The sequence below is a fragment of the Syngnathus typhle genome, linkage group LG21 (genome assembly GCF_033458585.1).
Source record: "Syngnathus typhle isolate RoL2023-S1 ecotype Sweden linkage group LG21, RoL_Styp_1.0, whole genome shotgun sequence".
Classification (NCBI taxonomy): Eukaryota; Metazoa; Chordata; class Actinopteri; order Syngnathiformes; family Syngnathidae; genus Syngnathus; species Syngnathus typhle.
Genome location: NC_083758.1, coordinates 5,534,987 through 5,559,325, shown reverse-complemented (window position 1 = coordinate 5,559,325; position 24,339 = coordinate 5,534,987). Strand labels below are relative to the sequence as shown.

The 24,339-nt window shown below is 42.9% G+C and overlaps 1 protein-coding gene across 1 annotated transcript; it reads left to right on the top strand.

Moving 5' to 3' along the window:
• The first annotated feature begins 1,752 nt into the window (after positions 1 to 1,752).
• Positions 1,753 to 7,473, top strand: net1 (neuroepithelial cell transforming 1). Its single transcript, XM_061268911.1, has 9 exons — positions 1,753 to 2,059; positions 3,812 to 3,919; positions 4,007 to 4,171; positions 4,605 to 4,667; positions 4,867 to 5,040; positions 5,121 to 5,378; positions 5,452 to 5,622; positions 5,851 to 6,037; positions 6,121 to 7,473. Exons 1-9 carry the CDS (start codon positions 1,967 to 1,969, stop codon positions 6,531 to 6,533), a joined length of 1,632 nt encoding a protein of 543 aa, XP_061124895.1. The 5' UTR covers positions 1,753 to 1,966; the 3' UTR covers positions 6,534 to 7,473.
• The last annotated feature ends 16,866 nt before the right edge of the window (positions 7,474 to 24,339 follow it).

Below are 24,339 nucleotides of genomic sequence, written 5' to 3'. Positions count from 1 at the left end.
CTTTCTCTCGCGATTCATTGCTTCTCTGTTAACTTATAAACATGAAAGTTTGTTCCAGGGTGGATTGCTGTCGAACAGTCATGGCCATTCCTCTACTGTAGATCCAAGCTCAATTACTGGACTTAAGTCACTGAACTGCTTTACAGCAAAATAATTCAAGTATATGACTGGTTTTGTCACTAATAACACAAAACTGAGATGTAGGCTATTTTGTTACTTTTAATTAGAATGCGATTTCAATGTGGAGCTGCAAAGTAAAGCATAAGCGAGACGTGTCGTGAAAAAAAGCTGAGGTAGCTTGCGTGACCAAATTGACAGCATGACAGTAAAAATGCTCACACACCTGTGCCAGATGCCGTGTTAGTGATAATGGCACGCTAAGTCAAATCGCACCGCGGGCCCACATTACGTCACATTTATTTGGGTAAGGTGTCAAAAGTGGCATCGTCGCAGACTGGTGTTCTAGTGAGAAATTTAGGTTCGTTGTTTTGGTGGTTTGGGCAATTTGGAAAATGTCTTCTATGACAAGCCTGCTAAAATTGTCTCACCTTCCCATCATGGTGTCGCCAGTGTGTTATTATTCATACATTCTTTTTTACACTCGTGTGACAACTGCTTGTTAAAAACGACGCTTCTGTTTTGCTATTAACGCCGGTTAACACGTTCAAATGCAACTTTAAAATTTGCTGTCGGTCTCACAAAATGTTAACGATGCCCACACCTCAACCGTGGTTACAATTGGAGAAACTTTGTTATTTCGAATGTCTGGAACCATCAAGCCCGTTGGTGTGCTTCCCTATCACCATGTCAACAACCCCTTAAAGAAGGTGTCAACCACGATGCAGCTCATTCAGCATCTGCGTTTTATCACCTTCGCACGGCAAAGTCTGCGTTGGCCTTCACACCTCGGTGTTGACTCAGGAGGACAGAGTCCACGATGTGACGCTCTCACTCATTTGCCCTTGGAACGTGCGTTTACACTTTGCTTTTTTGGTGGCACCCCAATTTAAGATGGCAGATCACGCCCTGAACATTCTGCATGTTCAGGTGTGGTTGTCAGTCTGAGTTTAGATCACTTGAGAGGAACAAGGCCTGGGGTTAGATTTTCCTTTTGACTTAACTGAAACTGACAAAGAAATAGACCAATTAAATGGGTGGTAGTCGCCCCCCCATTATTGATATTCAATATACAGGTTTCAGTTTAAAAAAAAAAACGGCTGAAGGCACCCCGTGCTATTGATATTCAAATGGTGCCTCCCCCCAGTTAGCTGGATGAGATTGATGAGAGGACTGTTTTAGGTTCAAACACAGACTTGATTGATTCCCAAGGACAAAATGATGAAGTCATTCATTCTTGGTTTCAACAGAAACATTTGCTCTATCCCAGTCAGTTAACATGAAATTTGAAGCTTCAATTCAAAGAAGTCATGTCAAAAACTTTCTTTACAATAAGATGTCCTATGCAGCGCCACTTTATTCAGATTAATAGTCTCTTCACCAATTGAAAATGACCTTAAGTATCTGGCCTCTTGAGCTAATCTTATGGTTTTGTACAGGGTTCAACCAAAACCCACATTGAAACTCTGTTGAGCTGTAAACTTTACTCGGGATCTCACTTTTTCTCACTACTGTTTTAGTCCTGAGTGTATGGAACAACATAGCGTGCTGGTGGTGTCCTCTCCCGTCCCAGCAAACTTTGAGCCCGCCTCCTCCCCATGTCTCCTCGTAAGCTATAAAGCCCTCCCACCCTCTGTCTGGAGCAGACAAAAGTTTAGAGTGCATGTAAGGTTAGCTTCACGAAAAGCTCAGTCCCACTCGGGGATAAGAGCTCATCTAGATTTGAGATATTTTATATATTTATTTAACTTATCTTTTTTTTTTCCTTTCTCTCTGTGGATTACTTGGAGCCCAATTAAAAAAAGGATTAAAAAAAAAAAAAAGGGATATCGCGTTTTTACTGAAAGCTATGGTGGCTTACGATGACCTGGGAAGCTTGGTGCCTATCAAACGGACTCTGCAAGTGATAGACAACCAGAACCAAGCCCACAAGGAGTTAGAGGTGAGTTGGATATTGCTTTTATTGTTCATTTGATTCTGGATTGTTAAGACTATCATCTAACAACCGCACTTGTATTTTGTGTATTAGCTGAGCTTTCATAAATACTTGTCCCAGCGGGTTGGTAGGATATGGAGCAATCAGCAGTTTCAAAGTACCATAAACAATCTTTATGGTTTGGTAACCTAGAAATAAACAAGTATTCACTTGATGATCCTGTTGATCAATGCAGGACTGGTTTCTCGACTGCAAAAATGTATATTGTGCCTTTAGTAGTCTTTGGGAAGGAACTTCACCAACATGTGGTTACACCGACAGTAAAAGTGCTGAGGTTCTGGAGTCTGCAGATGATTCTCCACAAGCGAGTTCCCAGACTTTCGCATGTGACTTATTGATGACCTTGGCTCTGTCATTTGAAGTCTGGTTCTGGTTCTCAGCACTTTTCTGTAAAAGGCAAAGGCGCACCATCTGGAGTTTTTAGCACGCTGCACATTTAAGTATAGATCAAAGAAACCCAAACGCCTCCGAGAAGGGAGGTTGTAATATTGGGTTTGGACGGAGATCATGCCACGTTATTCGTTTTTTTCCATTGACAAAAGTTATAGAGTTCTGCAAATGGGTCTGTTTCTGCCAGAAAAATAAACTTTATTGGATTATTGGCTGTTTGGTGCTAGTCTGCTTAAAAAACAGGAAGGGCATCCTTTGGTGTTTAGTTTTATTCTGCACAGATAATAATAGGTCACAAACAAGTCCATCTGCCATGTGGCAACCTTGTACCAGACTGACCGCTAGAGGGCTTAATAAAGCTGCGGTTCAGCGTCTTCAGACCCCAGTCAACCACAGTCATAACAGCTCAAAGGGCGCACCAGAGCGTGTGGATTGGTTCCACAGCTGTGCCTCGGTGGTTTCCTAAATTTTGCTGATCCAAGGCAAAACGTCCCTTCTATCGTCTGAAAGCATTATTTCAACTTCTTGATTACTGCACTGTGTTGTTGTTGGGCTACGGCCAGGCAGCTTTCTTCGAACTCTCGAGGGTGGGGGGTTGGTTACCTGCCTTGGGTGGAGATCTGCTCTCACGCGAGCCCTATTCAAAAACCTGTGTCAACTTGTAGAAGCACCGTGAACACAACTGCATCCCCCATCCCCCACCATGCAATGTAAACACCCGAGCTGGGTTTACTGCAGTTTTACGATGAAGACCCCGTTCCCAGACTTGCCGCTGCTGTCTGTTTCATGTTACAGCCACCAAACCTGAAAGGCTGCTTCGCCTGTCTGTCTGGAAAAGGAAGTTAAAGAGCAGCAAGGCAACAGGAAGCATTTATCAACTACAGATATATTTTTAAGAGGGCTTGTTGTCAAGCAGATAGTCGCGGAGCGTGCACAGGGGGGGGGGGGGGGGATGTACAGCGAACAGCTGAGAACGGAGTCTCGTGCATTCTTGGCATTCCTCCAGACCCCCTTTCCGACCAGATCAGCACTCTGATGGAGCCAACAGCTGGTGAAGGCGCTTTGGTCTCCATATTGTCTAACCAAAATCAGACAATATTTCTGTCTGCTCTGTGAGCACAATCTCCCAACTCCCTCTATTTCCTGGCTCCAAAGCCTGGAAGTGGAGTCAATAAAAAGGATTTATAACCTGACTCAATGGATTTGATCACAAGGAACTCGGTGCTGAGGTCTCACACTTGGCATAACCAAATGATTTGTTCCCTCTTTGGCTAACTTCTCCCTCCTTCATTTGTCTTTCTGATCCAGGAACCCAGCAACAAGCGTGTCCGTTCTCTCGGCAGGGTGACGTCGTTAGCTAACCTCATCTCTCCGGTGAAGAATGGGGCCGTCCGGCGCTTCGGCCAAACCATCCAGGTGAGAGTCTTGTGAATCTTCTTTCCGACGAACGTCAAAGAGGACAACATCACAGTGTCTGATTCCTGGGCCTTTTTCCATCCGTAGGCCTCCTTCCGGAGCGATGGCAAGTCGCCGGCCATGCCCCAGAAGCCTTGCAGCAAGGCACCGGCCCCCACGCCACCAAAAAGGAGAAACAGCACACTGTGGTCTGAGACCCTCGACGTTCACCAGAAGGAAACCTTAACCACCAAAGAGATCAAGAGGCAGGAGGTGAGAATCTCTTCAGACTGAAAGAATGACGCCTGTGTAGTTCAGAGATCCAGACAGTACTGTAGGTCCAGACTACTTTCACATAACCCTGCAGTATGCAGTTTGACACAAGTCAAATAGTCGAAATGGGAATAAAAGCCCTCACAGGGCCTGTTTCCCACTCTGTGTGACTTCACACAGAACTGACAAGCCAACGAGGCAAGCTACCTCCCTACTTACTGTATGTCTGACATCTTTCCGAGCTGTCAGCAGCTATAAACAGTGTGCACTTTTAAAATGCAAACGGCAGCCAGAAAGACTTAGACTTCAGTCGCTTGGCACCCGGCACGAGTCTGGCTTTAAATCGAAGGGGTATTGGGTTGTCCCCAATGTAAAAAGCAACCTGATTCATGTGTACCTCTACCTTCCCCCACCCCTTCCTCTTCTACCTCAGGCCATATTTGAGCTGTCTCGCGGAGAACAGGACCTGATTGAGGACCTCCAACTTGCACGCAAGGTTTGTACTCAGAAAGCAAACAGATTAAATCAAAGTCTGGCAGGCCCTCTGCGCAATCAAGCCAGGGACTATAAAAAACCAGGAATTTATCCTCCAGTCTATCTTTTCTGTGTCTACTGTTGTCTTTAAGAGCTATTTTTAGCATCCTCCCAACCTGGTTTCGTAGAGATTTATTTAACAATTTCCTCATTCCACACAGGCGTATCATGACCCAATGCTGAAGCTCTCCATAATGTCAGAAGAGGAACTCTCGCATATTTTCGGCAACCTGGATGCCTACATCCCTCTGCATGAGGACTTGCTGGCCCAGCTTTCCAAAGCAACAGGCTCCAACGGAACCGTGGGCCAGATCGGTCAGATTGTTGTAAATTGGGTAAGATTCATCTCAAATGAACTATCGGCAATAGAATGCTTTAAGGGCGAGGTAATTAAAGAATTTTCTTCTCTGTGTAGCTGCCCAAGCTAGACGCTTACAAAGACTACTGCAGCAACCAGCTGGCTGCCAAGGCCCTGCTGGACCAGAAGAAACAAGACAGGCGGGTTCAAGACTTTCTGCAGCGCTGCCTGGAGTCGCCATTTAGCCGGAAGCTGGATCTCTGGAGCTTCCTGGACATCCCACGCTCCCGCCTGGTCAAGTACCCGCTGCTGCTCAAAGAGATCCTGAGACACACTCCGCCCGAACACCCTGATGTCACCAGCTTGGAAAAAGCAGTAAGTACCAACTCTAAAATGTTTTTTTAACAGCCATTAGAAAACTTGAAATTAAGTCATGCCTTGTCTTTAGATCACCATCATCCAAGGCGTGCTGTCAGACATCAACATGAAGAAGGGCGAGTCTGAGTGCTTGTACTACATTGACAAGCTGGAGTATTTGGATGACAGGCAGAAAGATCCCCGTCTTGAACAGTGCAAAAGCCTGCTGTGTCACGGCGAGCTTCGCAACAAGAGCGGCACGGTGAGCAAAGTACACAACCTGACCTATCTTATCAAAAGGAGCCAGACCCCCACTCAATCAGGGAAAATGAGTCTACTCACTTTGAGGAAGGAGAACTGGGGTAGCATTATGTCTCTTATTCATAAGTCTCATACTCTAGGAGTGACCAATAAAGGAAAGGGACAGTTACTGTTTAACGACACCAAGAGGAAGTAGCCAAGCCTGAATCTTTCATTGTCTCTTTGGCAGAAGCTGCACGTGTTCCTGTTTACCGAGCTGCTTGTCCTGACCCGCTCGGTCATCCGAAATGAGCGGCAATGTTTTCAAGTGTACCGGCAGCCCATTCCCGTGCAGGACCTGGTGTTGGACGACCTGCAGGATGGTGATGTCAGGATGGGTGGTTCGTTTAGAGGTGCCTTCAGTAACGCTGACAAAGGTGAGGCTCGTGTTACCAGAGATATCCTGGCATTGTGTAATCTGGACCAGACGTGATATTTTTTTTTCAATTTTCCATTCCAGCCAAGAATATTTTCCGGGTCCGTGCCCAAGACCCAAGCCAGGCGCAGTCGCACACGCTCCAGGTCAACGATGTCTTCCACAAGCAGCAGTGGCTGAACTGCCTGCGCAGCGCCATCTCTGTCCACCGACCCCATGGTGACCCCGCTTCCCCGGCGACAATGGACGTTCGACCCAAACGGCGCCCATCCTCCGTCTCCGCCATTGTCCACATGGAGGAGACAGACGAGAACTTCCCACAGCGCACCACCCAGTCCGCACCCAGCTCACCGTGTGGCACCACCAGCCCATCCCCCTCAGATTCCTCTTCCTCTTCCACGTCATCGTCGCCTATTTCCCCGCCTGCGTCTCACAAGACCAAAAAGGACAAGAGGTCCCTTTATTCATTAGGGAAGAGAAAAGAGACCATGGTATAAAGTGGGAGGAGAAAAAAAAAAAGACTCAATTCTTATTTGTACATAAACACGGGAAAACGTGGGTCTTGTATATTTATGTGTCATTGTGCGCGTGTACCCTCACAACAGTGTTCTTTGTTTCTGTCCACTTTGGCAGCTGTTTACCTGACCCCTCCTTTTTAAGTCCATCCCAAAGACCAGGGTTTCCGTTTCCCACATCCAATTATTGTTCTGCCATATAATTGTCAATTTTGGGAAGTTTGGGAAACCCTGCCAAAGACAAAAAGAAAGGGAAGAATGTTTACCGTTAATATGATATTTAAGCTTTTTTTTTCCTGCATAAGAAGAGGGATGTAGTTTTACATTTTTTTTATATTCTTATGTGGTATTTTTTTTTAGCTATATTAAAAGGAGCACTGTTTTAGCTTTTAGGTGGCGCATGTGGTTTAGGTAAGACAGGAAGATAAATTAAGATGTACCACATAAAAGTTACGAGTGAACTATACGTCTTATTTCTATACATTCCTTGAACCCAAAAATGCCAGGATGTGGTTGTTGTATTTTATTTTATTTTATTTTTGCATCAGGCGTTATTTAAATCTGAAATCAAAAGTCGGGGATGTTCTGAAACTGATTTTCGAACTGAGCCACAGATGGTTTAGAAATTTCGAAGGAGACTTTTCAGTGTAGCATCTTTCACGGAATCGAAGTTGTGCGGAATTACAGAATGTGTTATAAGAAGGATGAAGAAGAGAATGTTGCTGAAGAGTTTGGACTGTTTGGGAATGAAAAGAAAGCTATTTAAGAAAATGTTGGATGGTCGGAGTTGGAAATGAGTACGTCGAAAGAAGGTTTCTGTATGTGTATGCTGAGATAGGAAAAAGGAGGGGAAAAGAGTACTTGCCATTAACTTTACCCGAGTATAAGAACAATAAAAATCTGTGTAAGATTTACAGCTGAACCTTTTGTGTCACGTCATCATTATCATTTCTGTGTGTTTTGGCTCATTTTTGGAAGTTAAGGTTTAAAAAATGACATTTAAGATATTGCGACTGAGGTCCATAATCCAAATAGGTCAAATTTGAAGACAACAATCTGAGCACAAATTTATTTGAACAAAAGACTTTATAGGCACTCAGGAATCCCATAAACTTTTTCTTCGTAAATAGTTCAATTGAGTGAAACAGTTAGGGGAATTCGTTATTCGGTGTTGCTATGGAGACAGGAGACAGTAATGTACACAGTTTGTTCTTCGTAATGGATTTCACCGGTATTTACACCAAATTAACAGCAAGGCCACTCAAAACACTAAGCGCACGTTTTAGAGTGCACACGTGCAAAACCAAATGAAGTATAATTTATTTTATATGTTTAGATCTTTTAATGGGAAATAATAAAATAAAACTTAGTTCAATTAAATCCCCCAAAATTATTATTTTGGTGGTTTCATGATATCTTTAATTATGTATCATGAGACAATTAATGATTAAAAAAATAACAATTAAAACAGAATGAGATAAAATAATATTCTGTCTTTAGAAAAATACACACACTTATGATTGACACTAGCAGTTGTGTATATTTTCAAGCTTCTGTTGAGGAAAAAAAAGAACACTTTTGCAAAGGGCTTGCAGAAAAGTTTCTGTCAGCAACTCATCTGTGCATTTTTTTTTTTTAAATGGTCCGATTATTGACATACACGGGCAGCTGAGCCTTTCAGCCATCCATCAGCATCACATCATTTGACAGCTATCTCAACGAGGAGAAGAAAAAAAAAATGCAACCTTCTTGCCCCGTGGCCACGGCCGGGCGGAAGGTTCTGATACATAAACTTCCCTCATTGCTCTGACTCAGCCACAAAGTTTCTACAATTGTGGAACTTGAATCCGATTAACAACCAAACAAACCTTCTCGCTTCCCTTTCTGCTAATCTCGATATCACTTTTGTAGGCCATGCTTGAGCCGTTCCTAATGAAGACCGCAACATTGTGTGACTCAAGTTTTACACTTTCGATTTTCCCCCCCCTCATATTCTACTTTTCATCTGCAGAGTGTTGCAGTCGTAATCTATTAATGACGTGGAGAAAAAAAAAGATTACTTTTTCTTGTTAGCTCAGCTGTTCTGCCTCCAAAGAAATGTGCATATGATTTAATGCTGCCTTGGAGCCCGCAAAGTCAATGGGGGGGGGGGGGGGGGGGGGCTTCCATTCACATTGTCGTGGTGGCTCATGCATGTTAAAGAGGAGCCCCATGCCGAGTGGAGACAATATAACAGATTGTTAGTTAAATTAACATTAACACGGACACATGCAAAAATCATTCGCATCCCCCCCTAGGCGATCAGAATCAGTCGTGCGAAGGGACTCCCCTTAACTAATCAGAAATCACATTGGGTTGCTTGGTCAGACCAAAACTTGTTCAATAGCAAAACTGTCTGTTGAAGGGATGGAACTACTGATCATACAAAACATATTAAAAGATGACGTTACCATTTGATAAATTCTTGAAGATGTTTGATTTGGGAAAAGTAGGATCGCATTTCTACTAAATTGATCAATTTTCTATAATAACTAGCAGCACTCACTCCCTTGCTGTATATATGCAAAATTGACTCTTAACATGGACTCCGAGTAGAAAGTGCCAAAGTCTACAGTGACCTTAAGCTAAGATTCACAATGGAAAAATTCAAAAAAGTTCAAAAAGCCAGGCTCACTTCGCCTGCAGGTTATCAGCACACAAGCAAGACTTGTCGGATTGTGTTGCAGACCCCCCCCCCTCCCACCACCACCTCAAAAATATGTGAAAGCAATATTTTACGAGGTAGGCTTTATAGTGGTTGGACATATTGCGGCGGCGTTCGAGGGGGGAGGCTTTCATTTCCTTAGGAGGTTTGTAGCTTTGTGATACTCTCCCTGAGAGTTAACAGGACTTTTTCTTGAATATTGTGTTCCATTACAATACAAGTAGTTTCTCGAGGTTTCATCAGATTTGAAGTGAGCTCAAGCATGGTTTGAATGGCCTTATTGCAACAACAACCGCCAATGGCATAACTAACATGACCCCTCGAGCACTTGCCATGTAAACACAATATTTAGCATCTTTTTTACATGACATAACAGAGTTGAATAATCGCATGGCCTGATAGTTACATGAATTTATGAGCTAATTACAGGTTGTTGTTTGGAGCGGCTGAATTTAGCATCTTGGCAGGAGCCGGGCATCAGCATACCTTCAACCATCACGCTGAGATGTTATGTAAGGAGTCTTACACGAAAATATGCGAGGACTGAGTCTAATAAAACCGGATTTGGAGGGGTATGTATCATTGAGTGACACCTGCGTGTGTCTTAAAGTAGACCTTTTGGAAGGAAGGAAAAAATGGAAGGTTTCCAGTGCTGCATATCTGGAATGAATCCACCTTTCAATGTATATTCTATCCGACGTCTGTATTTGATGCTAATCCTGCGTCTTTCACTCCAAAAGCAATGTGAGGGTTGGATTTAGCGTTTTAGCTGATGTCTTAATATTTAAGCATGGCAAACTCTGGCTTTAAACACAGGATGCCGTAATAAAAGGAGTTAAAGAGCCGACAATGTGATCTTTATCGGAACATCTGAATTCCATCGAGATGTGTGGTCGACTTTCCAAAAAAAAAAAAACTGCCCTCCAAACCAAAACAATGGCTCAGAGTGAAGTTCAACAACTCCTCTGATCCCCCTTGTCTTGAAACAGAAAAGTCACTTGAAATCCTGCCCCAGGAGATTTTTTGTTGCCCTTGCTAATTTGACATCTCCAGCTTTTGATCCCGTTCAAGCGGCAGGTGAGGTCCTAGAGCAGACCCGACTGCTATCCTTTTTTTAAGTTCATAAGCTTAAAGGTAGGAGGTACTGACTAGTTCTATCATTATTTCTAACTAGAACGCTGGGCTGAAACAGATCAAATATTTACTTGACAGCAAAACCAAAAAGAAATGAAATAACCTGGATTGCTAATTCTTCAAGCCACAATTTACGTAACATATTGAGAATACTCACATAAAATTGCACTAAAACTCAAGAGAGGTTTTGGCTTTTTGTAAAGATCAAACCACTCAATCGTCCCTGCAGTCAATGGAGCCAGGCCTCCCTTAAAAAGTTAAACAAGGTCGAGCGGGTTGCGCACAACCTTGTGATCCATTTCCAGACAGACGCCCAGGCATCAGACATCAAAGTCAGCAAGGGTCCTTTCAATGGAAACACTGGCTCTGCTTTCCAATGGCTGCTAATCCGCCATTAAAACCAAGAGAGGTGATGTCTGAGGCCTCACCCCAGCAGGGGAAACTAATCCACCATGCTAGTCCTCATACTGAAGGGTCCCCCTTGTCTGTGTTCAACTTCATTATAGGCAAGAGACCAAAGGTTTTTTTCAACGCGCCTTGGTATGGGAGTCATGTTAGGCCATTTTGGACTTCTTTGGGTTCACCGGCAATCTCAATGACTAAGTTCTTTTTCTATGCAATACAATAAGCGGTTCATTAGAAATACGATTTCCAATGTACTCAAGCTGAAAGTGACTCATGCCGTTTTATAACCTTGCATCCTGTAATGAAAACCCATCCTACAACCTGTCAGTGTTGCAAAAGCACTGATCAGAAAGTGCAACCCAAAACTTTTATCTCCCACAAATGCCAAAGAGAGAGACCACAAACGCAAACGGTTGGTTTATTATTACAAATTTGTTTGGGAACGATTTATAACTGGAGATTCAATCTATCTTTTAGCCTTGGATCACAAATACTCCAGCGGGGCCATAAGTTACTAGACATAAACCTTAACCCTTGTATGTCTGATCTCTGAACTGTACATCCTAAATCACAGCTGCTCATAAAATCCCATTTGAAGGATTGCTTTTGTAGCACCCACTTGCAGGTGGCTGCCATATGTTAAGTTCACAGGTGAAGAAGGGAGAGCCTTTACTGGAAATCGGAGAGCGGATGTGTAGAGTAGCTAAGAAGATGGCGATACATCGTTATATTGTTTTCTATCGCTCCATTCAGGAAATATTCCTATTTGACAGTCAACAGTGAGAGGAGAAACAAAAGGAAAAGTATCAGTGGAGCAAATCAGCACAGTGTGGTTGAGAACATGGAGAGATGTCCTTGCTGTGCTGCCTCGATTGTGCTTCAGCAAACTGTCCTTTAGCCACAGACAGGTCGTGACAATGACACGCCTTACATTGTCGCCTCAGGATCCAATGTCAGACATGATGTAAAGTGGGGAAACCCCACCGTAGCTTAACCAGTTGTTTTCTAACCCAGCTCCTGCGTAAATGGTAGTTGAAAAAAGATTGCAAGAAATCAAATGTATGGAATAGAATCCCAATAGAAAATACAACAGGACTTCGAGGTTGCAATTCATTATGACTGATCCGTACGATTTTCCAACAAATGCCCGAGTTGGGTTAAGGGATATGGACTTCCTGTTCACTTTAGGTTCTATTGAAGGTTTCAATGCTTTTTGCAAAACTTGATGTTCTGTTCCAGGTGGCTGATTTTAGTGTGATTTCGGGAATCAAAGAACAGGTTTGAGAACAGGAACTCAAAAGCGTATATTCAGTTTCCCAAAGTGGTGGGCATGTATCAGTTGGTGCAGGTTTACCGAAATGAACCAAGATGAGATCTGCCTAGGCATGTTATGAAATATCACCTCACAATATGTACTAGAAATGACACCTGCACTAATGAACCAAACGTGATATAAAAATCCTAAAAGTTGATTCGGGAATTCATCGTTCTGCCCGGTCGGGAAGCTGTCTACGTGCCAACAAGGTCCCAGCTGATTCCAGCAGTCTGGCTTTGTCTGAATTAAACGCTCTCTCCCTCGAGTCAGTGTGTTTGCGTGTCAACTCTTGGCTCGCCATCTGGGCCTCATCCACCACCCGAGGGAACGTGTCGCGTTATTCAAGCCATTACTCAGCCCCGGTGCTGGATTACTCACACCTCCGTCCCGTTTTCACACAAGACAGTAAAAGTGGATACCTGCCAACAAACACACCTCTTCTATCTCCGCACTAACAAACACAAACAAAACTGTGCTGACTAAAAACAGGTCCAAGCATTTGGATTAGAGTCCCACACCAGCCCGCATATCAAATTTAGTTGTTTTTTTCCCTAAGCATGTGATAAACAGATGAGGTCATTATCTCATTGTGACCGGATCGGCGCCTTTTCAAGCTGTTGAAGCATCCCTTTGGTACTAGTTCCAAGTAGGGCGAAGAAATTTCTTATGCAACGTCAATTCCGACTTGATTATACGTTGTCTGAACGTCACTCAACACGTTCCAGGTGCAGCTGCACATGTGCCCTGTATGAGATTTATGTTTACATTATTTTCTTTAAAAAATATATATATATACCATTTCACTTCATACAAGTGAAATGTAAACATTGCCATTTATGGAAATCTAGCCAGCTGCAGCAGAAAGGATAACAACAATAATTCAAATGGGCCTTTTCCAAACTGTTTCATGCATGGCTCTCCCAGATGGTGTTGGCTCTGAGGTAATCTGTGCGTGATATCAGAGGAGAGACGTTGAAAGCCTCACTACGATGAAATCACCAAAGATTTGCTGTACCTGCAGGCACCTGTCTTAGATTGCATTTTGGGGAGCCTTGTCAGAAGTTAAGCCCTCCTTTTGTGCACCCGTATGATTCTGCGCCTTGACTTTGACAACATGTCCTTTGTGGACATGTTAGGGAGGTGACAAGGTAAGCAGCAGAAGGGAGATAAAAGACGGAGATTAACGTGTAAAGGAAGTGAAGCATTCAGAGGAAAGTACCCGAAATGGGTTAGGACAGACTCAAATACGAACCTATCAGACTTGATGCTTTTCGAATGCTCAACTTTGTCAACTTTCCAGAAACTACACAACATTCAGGACTGAAACTTCCGGATTAACAAATTGACTAACATATTGACGCTGCTGATAAAATGACATGCTCTCTTGGTATATCATTCCAAAGTCTAACAGATAAGTTGTAAACTGAAATGAAATCAGCTGATTGGTGAGCAAAAGTCCACATACCAATGACTCTTTTAAATCATGATTAAGTTTAAGCAAGACAATGTCAGTCATGAAGGTGCAGTCCTTCATAGTCCAATGGGATTGGATTAGGATAGTAAAACCTCTATGACACATTTGGTCCTAACTACAAAAGTTGTTAAAGTTAAAGTCCCAATGATCGTCACACACACATCTGGGTGTGGTGAAATTTGTCCTCTGCATTTAATCCATCCCCATGTGATTTTGATCCATCCCCTGGGGGAGAGGGGAGCAGTGAGCAGCAGCGGTGCCGCGCTCGGGAATCATTTGGTGATCTAACCCCCCAATTCCAACCCTTAATGCTGAGTGCCAAGAAGGGAGGCAATGGGTCCCATTTTTATAGTCTTTGGTATGACCCGGCCGGGGTTTGAACCCACAACCTTCCAGTCTCAGGGCGGACACTCTACCACTAGCCCACTGAGCTGTGTCTCTATTTTATTCAGTGATAATTCTGTTTTGTTTATTGACTGTGTGAGGTTAACAGGTGTGTCAGGCTTCGAGATAAGACACCTCCCCCCATCCCACTCGGATTGTATCCCAGTGGTCTGACAGTCGGATGCAGATAGATTATCTGGAAGGAAGAGATAGTTGCATATCTATCTTCGATAGTTGCACTAATGCTCACAAGCTTTTACCCAAACATTATAGCTCACGTTAACCCCGACAAATTCCCTGTAGCTTGTTTCGATATACAAGAGTGCATATAAAAAGTCTACACAGCACCGTTCAAAAGCAATTTTTCAATTTGTCGCGACTGTATCTGACTTGCGAGAGGCTGGAAAGATTTTCCACCCTAGCCATGTCCAATGCAGCATGGAGACAGAAGTTAAAGACACCTGCACAAGGCTCTGATGTGTCAACAAAACCATGGCGGTCTGATATTTTCATGCAGCTGATTTTTCTCAGAATGCTAGGGAAAGCGTTCTCGGAATTCCAAATGTCATCAGCTGCAGAAAAAAAATGAATTACACGTACCCGCATAGGTGAAAGGCCGAACGTGTGCTATAACGTCGCTACGTAAATGAGACTTGCATGTCGAGATGATGTCATTGTGATGTTGTTTAAGAGTTGTGCGGATAAATTAAAATACTGCTCAACAGAAGGACAAACAGTGGTGAGAAAAAGAGAGGTGAAGCCATAACAAAAAGCAGAAAGATACATTAGAAGGCCACAGCCTCGGCAAGACTAGACGAGATAAGATAAACACTTCTCACAGTACACGACAATCACACACTGTACCATCAATGTCTTTCTGAAATTTATTGATGAGTTTTGAAAGATTTAAGGTGACTTTACGATCTTAGCGTTCCAGTCTAGTGAAGGGTGTGGAGTGTTAACTAATGGAGCAGAAAAATTGACAATTTCAGCTCAATTTGAGAACCACATTTTCCATATTTGGTATAAAGAACAGTAAACGCGATGAACTTCCCAGAAATCGTCAATGATATCGGTTAAGACGACGTAAGTGATGGGATAAGTTTCAAACCGATACTCAAAAATGAATTCTCCTTCGAGTCTGCGTGCACCTTGTAATGTGAAACACATTAACGGCTTTGAGACAAGCCGCAAAACCTAATCCGTGCACGAGACCGAGAAAACGGTGACGTGTTTGGAAGTTACGGACTACGTGTGAAATGTCCCCATTCCTCTTCTCCCACCCTGCGTCATGCTAGCCGCTTTGTGACCACAGCACTCTGCGGGATTAGCCTGTAATGGCCACCCTGTGGCGAATGATTATATGGTTATTACGCTTTTATGTTTACAAAGCCTTTACTAGGATGAACATGAGGTGAAGTAAACATCAAGCATCGGCAGTTTTTCAGGGTTTTTCTTTCACTTTCTATGAGACCCTATTTCCGAAGAAAGCGGGGAAGGCGAGTTAGCCATGTTGGAGTGAGCGCCCTCTAGTGGTGCACAAACGAATCACTGAATTTAAGGCACATATCTACGACACAAATACGTCCAGACTTTATAAAAACACTATTTCTTTTACAGTCTATCATTTTATTAACTTTTAATGAATGTACCAGTGTATATATGGTCCAAATATTTTTTATGTAAATATATACTGCAATTACGACTATATTACGGTGTTAGCATTGGTCCGTGTACACAGTACGTACATTTTAATTTGAGTACGTAAAAGTACACCTATTTTTTTTAGTGTCCCTGAACTGCCAAGCTCAGCGACACAGAGCGCAAAAGAAAAGCAAGAGTGTACTTGGTAATAGCCAACAAACCGGTTTATGTACCGAAACAGGGGATTAGCGAGTACAACAATGCGTGTATTGTATTGGCCGGACTGTCCTCTGCACGTGAGGTGAGATGTTCCGCTCTAACGATAATAAGCCATGGTAGCAAAAATACAGCAAGATGATCCAGCGGGGGCTCGGAAAACAAATGTCAGAGCGAGTGTAGGGCCTTATCGTGACATCACTACCATGTGTCGGAATGTATACCCCCTCGCAAAACAGTGGCGGGGGTCCGAGCCAAGGGGGAGTTTGACCACTACGAACTGACACAGGATAACTGCAAAATTCAAACCACTTTTTACTGAACGTATGAGAAACATATCACTCGCTCCCCACTGTCTCGGCATCCAGACAAAACAAGGCAAGCGCAGGAAGCCATGATTAAAACACTTCCTGTCTGACGGGCCGGCAGGCCTTGGCAGAGTTTTATTTCATTCAACACCAGTTAACAAGTCCAATTTCAAACTACATATTCATGAAATTCAGTTTCCATCTCATAATCATGTTTAATGTCTTTTTTTTTTTTCGAAACGGAACCTGGTGTAAGTGTTGTATAACAGCAAATTAGAGTGTTGAGTGATTAATGCTAGCAAGTCTGGCTTTGTTTATTCCCTCACACTGTTGAGTCACCCAAGGCATACGAGGTCGCTGCCTTCGGCAGACTCGCTGTGGGGTGACCGACTCGGCTGTCTGGTTCAGTGGCGGTTTCATGAGGTAATGAAAGTTGCTTTCCGAGTCCTTGACCACCCTCAGTGTGCAGAGAGCGCAACTCGAGAGGAGAAAAAGCGGAATGTGCAACAACAAAGTGTTGTAACTGATTTGCCGCACATTAAAAATAAAGTCTGATTGTGTTCTCTTGAGAAAATCTTTAACAGCGTTGTGAGCTAATGTAAACAACTTTTTTCTAAAATGTTGGTGCCTTATGGAACGAGCCAGTGGTATTTTCAGTTTGCGTCATTTAAGTGAAGAGCTTTTTTCTCAGGGCCCCAAAACAGTCTTACACATGAGCATTGTGACGTCTTAACAGATGCCACCTGCATGTTAAAGAGGTCATCAGTGGATTCTTCACTGGTAGCACCTCACATCCCTATTCACTCAATTGAGGGTCACCGGTGGGACACGGCCAAGTCAAATATTGATTTGACTTCAGGGCGAGAGCAAACCCGAGTATTTCGGAGCAACATGCTGGCTGTCATTAAGTTCTTGTTTAGCCCAAGCAGTAGCTGCGGTTCAGTGATTAACTCCAAACTCATTTTGCCTACACTGACATCAGCCTGCTTGGACATCATAAAACATATCAGTAAACTATACAGCTGCAATATGACGTGTAAAATTGTAAAATGACAACAACTCTAAAACACAAATTTTATTTTAGCATCAAAACTGCCCTACATATGTATATAATATTCACAATTTGGCCCAAGTCTTTTTTTGCTATCAGAATTTATGCATTTATTTAATAAAAAATGCTGGAAAATGTTGAAAAATATGAATTATTTCACGTTAGGAGCAAAACAAGCAAAAGCCTGATAAAAAAACATTCGGGATTCTTTTTTTACTATCCTCTATTTGCGTCATAAAATGATTTTTTTATTGCAGGGTTTACAGTGTAAAACATCTTCCTATCAAAGTTGGTCCATCAAAGCAAGAACAAAATCCGCGGGATGAACTGCGCCTGCGGGTTAACCTCCTTCCTGCGCTCTAGTTATGGCTGGAAGCCCATAACTTATTGTCTAAGGCTCGAAAGCTGCTCAGATGATCCCGTGGCGTTTAACACGACCAACGTACTATCAATAAAGCAATTCATAAATAGGTTTATTGTGTCATGTTGTCCCCCCCCTGCTGTCTCTTGTCAAGCCTACTTTTGGTTCCGCTGTCTGCCACTCGACAAACAAAGCAACACTTGTTTTTGTTCCTGCTGCAGGTACCCGGCCTTCACCCGAAGAAGATAAGCCACAGCACACTACCGCCCCGCCTGTGTTCATCCGTCAAGACAAAAACAGATGCATTTGACTTGGTTCATTAGCCTCTTCCATAGAGATGCATTAAATGCCACTACAGCTACTCACTCATTAGAAGAAACCTGCGGCAAGAGTTTGAAGTTACAAAGCGAGTTAGGTGATGTCATCGAAGTTGCCTCAGCTTGCGCATATCGATAACAGAATGCTTGAGGGGGGTGATGGCGAAAAGACAGATGTTATTATGGTAGGTGAATGTATTATGAGAAAGAAAGGAGGTAAGGACAGTAGATGGTACAGGTTGGAGAGTTATATCACAACTCTGAATGCATATTACAGCTTCTTTGTGGTCATACTGTACATTCGGTGTTAATAGAAAAGAGGCCACCGCGATGGGAACTGAATGTTCTGGGGAATGGTAGGCTGCTGCCAACCAAGAATTTCAGGTCTGGATGGCGTCAATAGAGCCAGTCGGGCGAGTCCCTGACAAAGACGAACTGCTTTTCCCCAGTTAATCTTCCGCGGTTGAACTAGACGCCCAATCAATCCTCTTTACCTGCTCCGAAAATATTTGTTGTTTTCACCTTTTCCAAGAAAAAAAATGACTGATTTGCAAGATTATTTAGAGTACCTGAAAATAAGTAGTGCAGGGTAATCTATTTAATGGCACTTGGGATCCATTGGGATTGTTTAAATGTCCAAAAGGAGGCCTCAAAACCAAGACGATCACTGCAGATTTAAGTGGTTGGGTGTACTTTGATGTAGGATTAGTTAGCGGTCCCTGCTGGGTTGGGGTCCACAGGGTCCCGAAGGGGAGAGGGAGCAGCAGCTGCTTTGCTCATCAGGTGCTTTAATGGAGCGCATCGCTCCCCAGCAAAGACACAATGTACCTTTTGGTGGTTTTCACGGTAACCCGACTAAGCTGACATTCCGATTCGGTTCCGTGTACCCCTGTTGATCCAAGCTGGAAGACTTATTAGGGTATTGTTAAGTTCAATTTATCTAAACACAGACTTTCTTGGCCTTGTAAGAGCTTTATAGTCTCCACTCTAGAATTCTGAAATCGTATTCATCAGAATTGCAGCTAGTGTCAAAACAAGAACACCGGGTTGGGATTGAAAGCGGCACTTGAAACATTTTGGCAAGTTACACAACTGCGATTGAACCTGTGTTTTCTCAACACTCATCCCAAGAGTCACTGCCAACGATTTGCAAGGCAAGATTGCATATTTTATACAGCCCGAGGCTAACGCACGAGATTTTAATTTGTATAGTTACGTTCCATTTTGCTGAAAATGTGTCAAAGCTAAATGTTTCTTTAAGTTTATGTATAGTTAGGAGTCTATAAGGTGCAGATTAAATAATAATAATAATCAAAAGGTGTGTTATTGTTCATTTCTGGTTGCATGGTTGACCTGCTGCTGATCTGCTGCACACTCAGAGCTGATTGTTTGTGTCGACTTCAACACATTAATTGTCACATGTTGAGTAAACTTCACACCTTGTTCTTTCACTTGCATAAACTGTCGTACTAATATGACAAATTAAACATCGCAAGGTGAAACCAGAGCCTCAGAGACGATTGTCTTTTGATGATTTGGGCTGGTAAATTGAAGTTCACTGAATGACAGTGAATGTAGTGAGTCACTTTTATGTTGCGAAATCACTGACATGATTATTAAATGTCAGCGGATCAATTCACTGATGGGGTGATGCACACTTTTGACATTTTTCTCATGGGAATATAGCCAACACAGTGATGTCATTCACCTGCAGTGTATTAGAGCGACAAAGGCTCTTTTGTGCCCTGGGCAAACACATTTGCACACTTCCTGTGTAGCTCACGTGAGCAGAGTGAATTGACTGCACATGTGGCTTTTCAGTGGGGAGGACGAGTCATTTATCACCGCTTTGCCGTGTCGTTCATCAAGGCAGGAGGGAGAGCTGCTGTGTTGTCACTTCTCACTTTGGAAGGCCAGGTTAACGAGGCAAATCGGGCCGGGTCGCGTGGCGGTCAACGGGTTTTCCAGTCGAGGCATTCCGAGAATTTAAAAACGGTACCTGGACATGGATTGATTTCTTGGATCGTTGGAGAGTGGCCACTAAATGAAGGAAATGCTAACATATAATGGGAATATTATATTATTGTTTATGACTCCAATAAAAACAATTTCTCATTACATAGACTATTTATGACTACAGGGGGCATATTAAGGTCAGCATGTCCCTCACGTACATGACAACAAAGCGACCAAAGTAAAAGACTGAAACGCACAAGGTGATAAGGCTGTGAAGATTTAGGCGATAACATGAGGATGATGTTATGCTACGCTAATCGAGTGTCTGTCCTATTCTGTGAGTCGTGTACAGAATATTGTTTTAGAATTTTTAGATCAAAGTTCTGTTCAAGAGCTAAACAAAGTGTGTACAAAGTAGTTGGTGAAGTGATTTTGGAGAGGTGGTGCAGAAAATGGTTTCGGCTTTTGGGAGTTGAAACTCACATGTGGGTTCTTATCTCACCGGGCCAAAGGCTAACGAGTTTCACAGTACGCTGCAATGATGAAGTTGGGCCTCTTCGTCACGTCCTTGTTTGTTTACGCCTCAAATCTTATGTTATCCTTTGTGTTCATTATGCTATTTCTGAGCAAAGTTGTGCACACAGCAACAAGACTCTGCTGGGGTTAGTCCAGTAGAAGCATTGAGTTTGTTTTTAGCCATTTTCGCAGAATCCTGAGGCTTTGGTGAGTTTGAAGCAGCCTGCATTCCTCACTAATCCGGGGAGGACCAGCGCTGATCGTAGAATAAACCGAAGAGAAAAAAAAAAAAAAGAGGACGGCAAGGCGGTTTATTAATTAAGCCTCTGTTTATACACAGCACGTGTACATTGTTAGTGTCAGGTGAGAATATACAAAGTGAAACTTATGAGATAGGAAAACGGGCTACCTTCGCTTTTAAGGCTGTGGGTGGTTTGGACTAAGCAAAGAACACTGAGGTCCAATTGTAAACTGAAGAGGACGTAACGTTTTCCAAAGAATTAGAGGCCCACGCGAGCACGTGATATTGGTGTTAGAATTTACGAGGTTTACACGAAAAAGAAATGACGTTTTGTTTTGGAGCGCTCACGTTGTACCGTTACAGCATGTACAATTTCTTCCACTGAGCAACCACGTGATGAAACAAGTATTGTACTAACAAATTGCTTTATTGAGAACTAACAGGAGATTGAACTTCGAACATGGTTTAAGTCTAGAATTAGGGACTCTAAACCCAAATGAAGAAAATGAAAAGCTCGATTCAGCTGATGCCGAGTCAGCCGAGAAATCCTGACCATACACCTGCAGAAAGGTAACCTCCAATAAACACCCAATTGCACACACTTTTTTTTTTCAAGGCCAAGTGTTCAGTGAACCGTGATTTCAGTGGGGACCGCCCTAATGGCTCCGACACAGGACCCCTGCTTTTATCTCCTGGCTCATTCTTTCCATCTGAGTCCAGCGCTAACAAAGATACTACTGCTGGCGGTGGTGTTGACACAGCAAAAGCCAGCCTTTGATTTTCTGTCAAACTGGGTCAAAAGACAAACACACCGTGCTAGAATGTTGAGGAAGGGGTGAGGGTTGTTAATGCTCACAGAAGGGGGTGATGGAAATAGAGACCAGAGCACGCCCCGACTTCGCCCTTGTCAAGGTAGTATGCAGTCAAACGCAAAGCCACCCAGGCAGAAGAGTCCATCTTGATCTATTTGATGTTATAAACAAAGTTAGAGGAGGAAGAGGTCTTAAAATAGGTTCTATTTCTAAAATGTGGAGATGTGTAAACGACAGACAGGTCTTAAATTGGACTTTCTTGAGATGTTGATCTCACAGGGCGATTCGTCGGGATGTTATTCCCCTTAGTCCGTACGTTGAGTCTTAGTCAGCCGGTCTAGTGGTACCTTAACGGACGAGATTTTCCAAGATCAGATCTGTTGCATGGCCAATTTTGTGTTTGTCTTGAGAAAATCTTAAATGACGAGCATTAGCCATGGTAGCAGCGAAGTTACAGTTTGTCGGATGAGCAATTCTTCGAAAATCTGGTTACGTAACATTACAAACAATATAAATGTGTCTTAGCTGATAAAGTAATTTAAGACCATGTCAACAAAGTTGAAATCTGTCGAAATCTAAATCTCTTCTTTCCTGTGTTATGACAGAAGATAAAAAGCGAGCCTATTTTTTTTTTGCAAACTGCTGAGACTGCAGAAAATGCTCTTTCAGCGTTTTCACTATGCTTCCGCACCTTAGCCTTTGTATAACCTGTGCACCCACCCTGGGACCTTGCTAACTAGCAAGACTGTCAGAGTGGTTTTTAGGAAATATGGTCATTCACTGCAGGAGTCAATCAACACTTCATCCAAAGAGTTGACATGCCCTCCCTTCCTTCATGTGTTTCCTGAGGAGAAGCTCAGGGGTGAGTTAAGTGTGCACAGCAGCAGTCTGGGGCCTCTTGACCCAATCCTCACCGCAGAACCCCATGACTGAGAAAATAATGAACACTTTGACTTTCTTCTGCCTTTTTTTTTTCTTCATATAGCCCCATTATCCTCACATGCACTCAATTTATGTCGTTTAGAATCAAACTGAAAGATTATCTGTTCTCTGAAGTCCATGGGCTGAATTTACTGATGACCTGAAGCGATAACATAATAAGCGTGCCCTTGGAGAAGATAAAACTCGCCCCAGAGATTTATAAACCTGACAGAATTTTTTTCTAATGGTCTGAAGGCCAAATTCTTTTGGGTGGCACTTGGGTGTTATTTTTGTTCCGGCAGAGAATCGTGTCACTTTTAAGTTGACACTTTTCCAGTTTTTCCAGTTCCCCAACACGCCTTTGAGTTCTCTCTCCTTTGCTGCATGTGTTTGGCAGCTGCGATCTGGTCAACCTCAGCTCTGTAATTTTGATTTTTGCACATTTTGGAAGCGTCTATTTTTCTCCGTCACGTGCCCACTGACATAGCGGCGGTTTTTGAGCTGTCGGACGTGGTTGCAGCTGGTCAAAATGACCGGTACGCTACCGGCCGATGTCATCTAAAGACTGCCTCGCCCCGTCTTTTGTGTGCCTTGCCCCATTTGATTTGTGAAAATGAATCGACCATATTTGGTGATAGGTTTCTGCTGACAGCAATTATATGAAATAATAGGCTGTGGTGGCATTGAAAGGAATTCATTAGCTTAAGCATTCATTAGAATATTTTAAGGCTGTTTTGAAATATTTGTTTTTAAAAAAAAATGAATATTTTCGAAGAAAATGCAAACATTTGAAAATGTGGTTATATTCGTAGTAAATTGGTTTTGACAGTTGTGGTATTTTGTTTGGTGGAAACTTCCAGAGTGCACGGTAAAATGTCAGTCAGACATTTGAGAGGACTTTTTCGGCACGGCTGCAAAAAAAAAAAAAAAAGCCGCATTTATGATTTAATTTGAAGACGATTTGGCGGGATGTGTTTGTCAACCTAACGCTCTTCTTCTCGTTGTCTTGGTGATGCCTGCTGTTCTGACAGCATAATGTCATTCTTTTTCTTCCACAAAGATAATTTCAGTTCAATTTTAAAACTGGGAAAATAGTTACATGTCATTATTATTTTATGGCTGATGTTTCTTCCTTAAAGATGTTGGCTGTATTTTGCCGTAGATAATCTGCATCGGAATAATGGGCTGGTTGTGCACTTAAATATTTTGTGACGCATACATGGAAGCTAATTGGCAATCTCCAGTTTTATGGTTTTCAGATTATTCTTTTTTTTTTTTTTTTACTCCCTGTGTGTTCATTCCATTCTCGTGTTTCTGCGCTCAGTCCGTTCTAGCCCACCGGTAATGCCAAAAATGAGATCGACTTGTCAACGTCATTTATGCGGACTTTTGCTGAAGCAAAAATAGTCATTTGTGGCTGTTGGCGGCTCACGATATCTCTGTATACACAGCCAAACAGCTCCCAAACGCAGAAAACTGGATGAAATCTGAAACATAGTGTAGACCATCGCTAACCATGTTCTTGGAAGCTTCGCCTGCCTAAAAGTCTTCCAAGCATCACTGTGTGTTTTAAATAATCACCGGACTAATGAAACAAGGTCTCTGTGGAATCTAGTCATCATAATAATCCTGCCTAAGGTCCTCGCTCGTCTGACAGATGATGCCGAACAAAGGCTGGCGTTCAAAACGTTCCAGTATATCGTGTAATCACAGGATGGAGAACTCCCAGCAGGCGTTTTGTCACATGTCATTTTCCACAGTGAAAAAGTTCCCCAACGTTTCGCCGAAGAATCGGCAGAAGACTCAGGGTCCAACGCAACCACAGGGATGACGCTTCGTGGCTGGAATGTTCCACTCGTTTCGGCTTTGTTTGGAAGGAACACAATAAGATCCCCTGATGATTGTTGACCAACTTGTCCCAGGAGATAGTGGCAAAAAGAATGGCCATAGAAATTGTAAGATTGTGTGCATCAACTTTGTTGCTATGGTTAGCTAGCTTGAGCTAGCTCGGCTAGCCTACAGGTTAAGG